At 30.2% G+C, this 8,409-nt stretch overlaps 1 protein-coding gene across 2 annotated transcripts in view; it reads left to right on the top strand.

Annotated features, from left to right (window-relative positions):
* Positions 1-298: 298 nt before the first annotated feature.
* Positions 299-8,409, top strand: part of LOC129219911 (lysosomal alpha-mannosidase-like) — a 50,350-nt gene continuing 42,239 nt past the window's right edge. The window contains exons 1-5 of one of the 2 annotated variants that reach the window (XM_054854227.1): positions 299-548; positions 3,119-3,221; positions 4,408-4,581; positions 6,418-6,611; positions 8,144-8,249. In XM_054854227.1, coding sequence (XP_054710202.1) covers positions 453-548; positions 3,119-3,221; positions 4,408-4,581; positions 6,418-6,611; positions 8,144-8,249 — 673 coding nt within the window. In that variant the 5' untranslated portion in view covers positions 299-452. The remainder of the gene's footprint in view (positions 549-3,118; positions 3,222-4,407; positions 4,582-6,417; positions 6,612-8,143; positions 8,250-8,409) is intronic. The other variant, XM_054854226.1, reaches the window with a different exon arrangement.

The raw sequence follows: 8,409 nt of genomic DNA, 5'->3' as shown, positions 1-8,409 counted from the left end.
ACGTACCCTTAAAAAAAGAATGTTTCAAAACCTGATCGGCTTTAAATCATTCATTTCCCGACAAATAGTCCTTACATGAAATACACCGCCAGCTCAGTCATTCCAGCAGAGGAATTTCGGAATGCTGGAATTTTTGGTGGAATAACTGAGCTGGCGGTGTATTTCATGTATTTCTGCTTTTTTACTGAAAATAGTCCTTAGTTTTCATTAACCAGTAACTCGATTCGAACGCGCTTCAGTAGTACCGTTATGCGAGTATTAAAGAATGAAATGAAATGAAATCAATAACTCCTCGTGAAAAGTCACGTGATGTAAACAAAGTTGAAAAGCTCATACTCATCTCCAGAGTGTATTTTTTATCAAATTAAAGAACCCTTTTATCACCTTTTAACAGTTATATTATTGCTGTTACTTCAAATTAGGCTTTGTCGTGACGAAGTCATCTTGTTGTCATGTTGAAACTCCTAATTTTTGCTTTGTTAATTATTGCTTTTTGTAACAGTGTTCAATCTTTGCCTATTAATGAACATTTTGCATCTGGATACGAGGTTTGTTAATAACTGCACTTGCAAAAGTTTTGTGTATTTTGTTCTCTTATTTTCTAGCACATAATATTTTTATTTCAACCTTTTTTCATGTAAATCGACTCATTTTCATTTATACAGCAGTATTTTCTATTGAATAAAGTGATTTTTAACTGCCAGATTAAAAAAAAAATATTTTCCAACCTATTTGACCCTTTCTCCCCCCCTCTTTTTGTCTTGAAGTGTCACACTTCATCTTACCTCTTGTCTTCTGCTTATCACACTATATTACATTTACACATATTGTTGCCAAAAAAAAAAAAAAGCTTTTATTTCAATTAAAATATGTGATATCACTCTTCCTATAGTTCCCTTCCTCCTCTTTGTCACAATTTCACAACCCCTCTCCTCTCGAAGCATTATTTCATTTATGAATGACCCCTTAACTAGTGGTAAAAATATCATATTTTAGAAAACAACCTGGGATGTAATTATCACCCAGTTGTAGTGAACCTTTTAAATGGTCCCAACCGTATCCCTATTTTGTTAATGCATTTTCAAATGCTTATAGCAATCACCAAAAGCTAAAGAGTTGGTTATATCGAACGAAAAAGTTCTAAAATTTCAAGTTTTTTTTTGGCACGTTTGTAACGATTTTTCTAGCCGATTGGTATTGAGTGATTGGTTGAGCACCCCACTGCACCCTTGAAGTTGTCACTGGTGCTGCACAAGGTACTTGCTACCCAGGGCCAGATTAAGGCATGGGCATATGGGGCACGATTAGGGATTGCAATCCTGGATGAAAAATACAATACTGGTATTTGGTATTTTGTAAAATGTAATACCAGTATAGTACCAGAATTAGATATTTCTCAAAAAATGATCGAAAACATATTGTTTTGCTCCCATGTTTCATAATTTTGGGCAAAAATTCTATTATTTATGAAAACATATTGTGAATAATCTGAAATGAAGGAACAAAATCAAGAAAAGTAAGAAACATAATGAGTTTACTGAATTGTCTCTAAGCCTGGAACTCATCTCAGTACACAAATTTCCTGAAGAAAACTACACATCCTAAATTAACGCATGTTGGTGGTACTGATAACAATGCACGATACTTCTCCTCTAATTGTCTCAAAGTCCTTTCTCTTCAAATAATTTGGTATCGTGTGAGTTAATTGTGGATAATTCCTTTTGTGTGTGTGTGTGTTTCTTTTGTATTATGTGTATTATTATTATTTATTTTATTATTTATTTTTTTATTTATCTATTTCGAATTTTTATAGCTTGTAATTTCTCTTCAGGAGAAGAGACTTTCCAATAACTAACATCATCTTCAATGATTTTCTCTTGATCAGGATAACTTGATTTTGTTAGTTTACTTTATTTGTTTTCTTTTCAAAATTCTTAACAATTATAAAGTAGATATCTGAAAAAATATTTCCAGATGTTTATGCCTTAACCCCTATGTGAATTTTTAATAGGATATAATTTCTAAATATTATCTTGCCATGTGTACAGCAAAAAAGTGTAACAGGAACACACCAATATTGGGGACAACAAGTGACCATTTATTATACCATCAAGAAAAGCTTTGGTCCAAATTCAGTGCAGTTGAAACAAATAATTAAAATATTATATCATAAAGTATTGCTGCAGTTGAAGGTTGGAATAAATTTTTCATAGGACAAATGCATTATGTTAAACTTCACAAAAGAGAAAGATTGATCAGAGAAATGGATGCATGAAAATGTGACCCAGCATTATTGATAGAAATAACATTTTGTATTCTTTCCACTACTTTTATTTAATGATATTTTATTAGTTTGTGCTTTTAAAGCCTAGTTTTTACATCAATAGATTGATTTTGATACTGTATCATGGAAATGTACATTTAAAATAAAATAGGTATCTAATAAGTTGAACTGAAAACTCTTTAGTTGAGACTATTTATTGTTTTCAGCTAATACCAAAAACACCGGTATTATACCTCAGCAAATTCAGGTATCACGAAATTTCAAAATAGCTCGAAATACCAAGATTTCGGTATACCAATACTGCGACCACTAGGCACTGAGAGGCATAAAATCTGTGGCAAAAGTTTTATTAATTTTTTTTTCAATGTAGTAATTTTAAATTGCAATATAATATCAAGTCTGAAATTATAAATCTAGAAAAATTAAATCTCCGTAAAATTAAAATCTGGTGAATATAAAAAATTTTATTACTTCACAAAATATTATAAGTGAGGAGAGGGGGGAGGTGCCCCCACCTAAACTCACTTATTAAATATAATATTAAATTTCACAACACAAATAATATATAACATAAATAACACCAAATAAAATTCATGCCCAGTGTCTTCATAGTCTGCCCCTGATGAGGCTTCCTTGTGTATTTTTGTGTTTGTAAAGTTTTAGTACACAGGGTCCTAAAAAAGTGTTTGGCCTAAGCCCCCCAGAATCCTAATTGGGCCTTGTCTGCATATTCTTTTTTCCATGCAAAATAGAAATTATAAATGATGTTACTAAGGAATCCAAAATAGTGCCTTTATTTTTTTTTATTAAGTTTTATATGCAATTTGTTTTTAGAAATGTCCAACTGGTGAGGATGATAAATTGAATGTCCACTTGGTCTGTCATACTCATAATGATGTTGGATGGTTAAAGACAGTGGACCAGTACTTTTATGGAGGTATAATTTTAATTTTGATTGAATTGATGTACATATTTCTGCATGATTTGTGTTTTAAATATACCACTCAACTTTTGAATAAGAAGTACTACTTTTACCTAAGTAACTACTGGGACACTTCCCTGCTTACTTATGAAATGAAACCAGTGCAGAGTACAACAGCTGTAAAATACATGATTGAAACTAAAAATATGATGGAGTTACCATTTATCAAGACAAGAATTTGGATTATTGACTTTTTCATTTTATTAACAGCTATTTCCTTTTCTACTGCACTTGTTTCATTATTACTTGAGCCTTAAGGTTCTAAGTATGTAACAGATAAGGTATTTAGATATTTTTTGCATTATTATTTTACTAATATAATCTGAATTAACACTTATTTTGAGTAACTTTTGAAGTCCTTAGTTGCTTCAGGAAAGTTTAATGTTTATGAGTTTAGTGTTTGATTTGAAAAAGATTTAAAAAAAAAAAAACCCTCTTATGCATGAAAAGTTGCTCTCTTTTTTAGTTTTTTTTTTCCAGAAAATGTTTAGTATATGAAAGTTAACACTTTCTCCAAGAAAATCTTAGATGAATTTTTTATAAAAAAAAATCAAATCTATATGAATAAAAAAAGAATATATATGTATGTATATGTTTCCTATACAAATCCAGTTTACGTCAAATCTGGACCAAATTTGGCAGGGAGGTGCTTGGGTACCCTAGGAGGAACGTGAGGGAGTTTTCAAACGCCAAAAAAGAACCAAACCATTCCAATTTTATTTTAGGGCCCAAAAATGACATTAAATAACTCTACCCAAGGGTATTACTGCTGCATGGTTTTACTGTATTTGGTCTGTTGGTGCAAAAATAAATCAATAAAAAATCTGTAAAACTTTGTTTTATAATTATTCATGTACCTTTTTAGTAAAGGCTTGGGGCAAATTACTATAATATGGAACATGTGCCAAACTGCCTACGAAAAAAAAAAAAAAAAAAGATTAAAAAAAATCTCAGTGTCTGAATAGCTGATGCTACTAATGTTAGTGTCATTTTCAAATTTTGCATATAATGTACCATCAAATTCAGTGTTATGTTTTTGTAATTTTTTATACTGACTTTAAATTTAAAATGTTGTCAGGTGTATTCTTATAAAATCTTTGCACCAAGATTTATATTTTTGTTATTTTCAATGTATTTTCAGCCAACCAAAGTATACAGAATGCTGGAGTGCAATACATTCTAGATTCTGTGATTACTGCACTGAAGCAGGACAAAAACAAGAAATTCATCTATGTGGAGACAGCATTCTTTTCAAGGTGGTGGAATGAGCAGCATGATTCTGTTCGACATACCGTGAAAAAGCTTGTGTGTGATGGTATGCTTCTTTGAAGAAAACTTTTCTTAGATGATAGCTTTTTAAAGCATGCATGCAGCACATTAAAATATTTTCTATTTTGTTGTCCTAATATTTCTTGTACAATCCCAAAAGAAATTAAAAGAAAGGTGAAACAGTGAATATTAATTACCTTCGTAATATTGCACTTTTTACTCAATTTAAATTGTAATCTATTGTAGTCAAAATTAATGTCCAGTTTATTTATCTCTTTGGTTAGGATTTAATCTAAATGTTATAAAGCATCATTTACTATCTTGTTTCATAGTATTTTACACTTTAAAACTACTTTAAACTACTGCTTTTACTACTTTAAAATGATAAAATGATAAGTCTGTAGAGGCTTATTGTTTTAAATTAGGTGAACACTGGTTGATTTCAATGTAAATTGGGTCTGCTTTGGGGCCCCTTCAGAAAATTCCACATTGTAAAAGCAACCACTTCACATTTTTCGTATCTTTAAATTAGACCTTCCACATTTCATTTCTAAAAAAAGTTTTTTTTTTTCCATTTTAAGCTCAATCACTTTATCTAAAAGTAAAACATTAGCAAAATACAAAAAAAGGAAAAACCCTCTGGCTTCCAAATCATTCCCTGTGAAGTCTTTTAGGACAAAGAAATTTTGGATATGATTTGTGATAGCTAAACATGCTCTGTATGGTATGACAGAATTTTTTCACAAAACATATGTGAAAGAAAAATTACCTAAAAATTTTTCAATTTTTTGCACAATTTTCATATTTTGCACAAAAAGAAAAAAAAAAATTAAATTCTTTTGTTCATAAAATATGCACAAAAAAATTAAAAACCAGGATCAGCTCCTGGTTAAGGGTTATATTGTTCAATATGTATGTATTAAAGGAAAAAAAATGTACTCACGTATAAATACATTAAATTTTTAAAAGAAAGTACAAATACCCCCTCCTGACCCCCCCCAAGAGACCACTTACCTTACTACTCAAAAACAAATTAAGTATTATCACTTCTTTGTAGCACATGTACGATGGAAATCTTCTTAAAGCTCACAAGTCAAATGTGCTGTGATAAGAAAAAGAAAATTGTGTTGAGCTCATGAATTATAATAAAGTTTGAATGTAAAAAATGAAACATGTCAGATTTTTTTTCACACTTTTTGACTAAATAATTACATCAATGGTGATTAATAATTAAAAAAAAAAACTTCAAGACTTACATTGATTAATCATTGCAAACATTTCCCTATCACTCACCATAATCTTAAATCTGGTACTTACAAATTATGCAACTGCAAAGATAGACCATAAATTGCCAAATTTTATCAGTTTTTTACTTTTACTGTTGGGGCAAACATCCTGGCAGCATTGAAAAAGCTATACAGATCCTTGTCACAGCATTACAATGCTGCCAGGTTAGGTTTTCCCCAACTATAGGAAGCATTTTAAAGGCTTAAATTTCTTTGTTATGTAATTTTCATGTCATTAAGTTAACATTGTGCTAATATTTCTTCTGAGTTTATTTTCCATAGATTCAGCATTTTTTTTCCATACAAGAAAAGTAATTTACTCAAATACAGTTGAGTACTCAGTCCCACTAATCCTAGTCCTGTTTTCAATTGTGCTGTTTGAAATGGCGTCTCTTCTTTAGTTTTGATGTTTATAAATGATAAACTTTATTTAATACAGGAATATCTCATTTTAATATCAGTTCATGAACCCCAAAAACCAGCACCTTAACTGCATTCCGACTCCATCTGTACTGTTATTGAATTTTTGCTTTTTAGGCATCATTGCTCATCCGAAACTATTTCTAGCTTTTTAAAGCATGTTTCTTTTACAATAGGTCAACTGGAATTTATTGGTGGTGGTTGGAGTATGAATGATGAGGCAGCTGCCCACTATAATTCTATTGTTGATCAGATGACTTTTGGCTTAAGAGTTCTGAATGACTCTTTTGGGGCCTGTGGCGTCCCAAAGGTAGCATGGCAGATAGATCCTTTTGGACACTCCAGAGAGCAGGCATCTCTGTTTGCACAGGTGAACCAAGATCATTTGCTTTTCTTTTGCTTCCTTTTACATAGTGAAGGAAGCATTGTAACGTACAAATATATCGACAAAATAATGTATGACATTGCCAAACAAGTAGTTTTTGTAATTTTGACCGAACATAGTGGCAATGAATGAAATGAGAAATGATCAGCAGGGATTGAAAATAAAATGCACCAAGTGATGCCCCTAAAATGGAAAAGTATCATTTCATTAAGACAAGTATCAGGTATTTGGCACCTAAGCCATTAGCCTAGCATTATGTTTTCCATTATCTTGAAATAATTTTTATCAATTTTTTCATGAAATATAATTTTCACATTCAATGGAAGTGATTAGAAATGTGTTAATGGTTTTATTTTTTTCGCCTAAAATAATTCCTTTAAAAACAATGGTTTGAAAAGTTTACTTCACTACATCTTTTTGAATAAAAATATTCAATTTGATCATTCATTCATGTGTTTTCAACTCATCATTTACTTAAAATTGACATTTTTGGTCTTTAATTTACCTAAGCGTTTGACTCATGATATAATAAGATTGATAAATGGTCGAGATTGGTTGATAAAGTTTTGAAGTTTGCCATTTTTGAAAGTGTATTGTTAAATAATTAGTTTGGCGAAATTCCCCTGCCACCCACTCAGGTGTCAGAAGTTCCCCAAGGGCAGTAACATCCATTGGAAAAATATAGTATAGTTGCATGTTAAGAGATTATACATTGATATAAGAATTATTTTGTATTAGGTTCATCTTAGGTTCATTTAAATGCAATGTTCGTAAATCTGTAACAGAAGCAGAACTCTAACTACATAAAAGCTAATTAAGAAGGAATATTAAAATATGCGTTTATTACCAGTAAAAAAATATTCAATGAAATTTTTTATAAAATAAGAATATTGTTTCACAGAAAAAAAAGTGTCAAAGATATTTTAATGATTTTCTTGTTAAAAAATAAACGCAACATTGATGTAATATAATGTAAGGAATATTAGTTTTATTAGGTAATTTAAAAATTTAAGTTTATTTCTTTAAATGAAAGGCTTTATTTAAAAATATTCATTTTCCATAAAACTATGTTATTCTAAGATTTGCTATGCACCAAATCCTGTTTTTGTTCGGTGGATAGGGACCACATAAAAAAAAATTGCATTAAAAAATCTTAAAGATATACCGTTTTATAAATAATTTCGTCAATTGAGTTCAAATCTGATTGAAATTTTCATATATTCCACAAAAAAAAAAAAAAAAAAAAATCTTACGAAATAAACTTAACATTCATTTTGGAGTGAGCAAAATGAAAATTAAGACCGATTTTTCAGTGAAATTTTTTTCGCGAATACAATACTTCCTTTTTTGAAAAAGGAAGTAAAAAAAGTCTGCACAAAAACAGGTTTGAGTGTACTTTACTGACATTAACAGTATTTAGTTGAAAAATTGCTTTTTCCCCCCCTCCTTAAAACTTTTAAAATGAACTTTTGCTTTATAAGTTTTTGATACTAGCTGAATATTTTTCATTTGTATAGATGTTTTTTGATGGATTATTTTTTGGTCGATTGGATTATGCGGACAAAGATTTGAGGGAGCGAACAAAGACTATGGAGCATGTGTGGAGAGCTAGTTCAAATATAGGTGAGTAAAAAAAAATCGCAAAATTTTGTAGAATATGTAACTTACAAAATTCATGCTCAAATTTTTGATAAAGTTGCATGTTTCTCTTTCATTTTACCTGCAGTTTGTTGGACGATTGTAATCGAACAATATCTGGAGAAAATATCCTTTTAGGCAATTG

Source organism: Uloborus diversus, chromosome 4, assembly GCF_026930045.1.
Source record: "Uloborus diversus isolate 005 chromosome 4, Udiv.v.3.1, whole genome shotgun sequence".
NCBI classification, from domain to species: domain Eukaryota; kingdom Metazoa; phylum Arthropoda; class Arachnida; order Araneae; family Uloboridae; genus Uloborus; species Uloborus diversus.
Note: the sequence above shows the minus strand (reverse complement) of the source record. Positions and strands in the feature narration are given on the sequence as shown.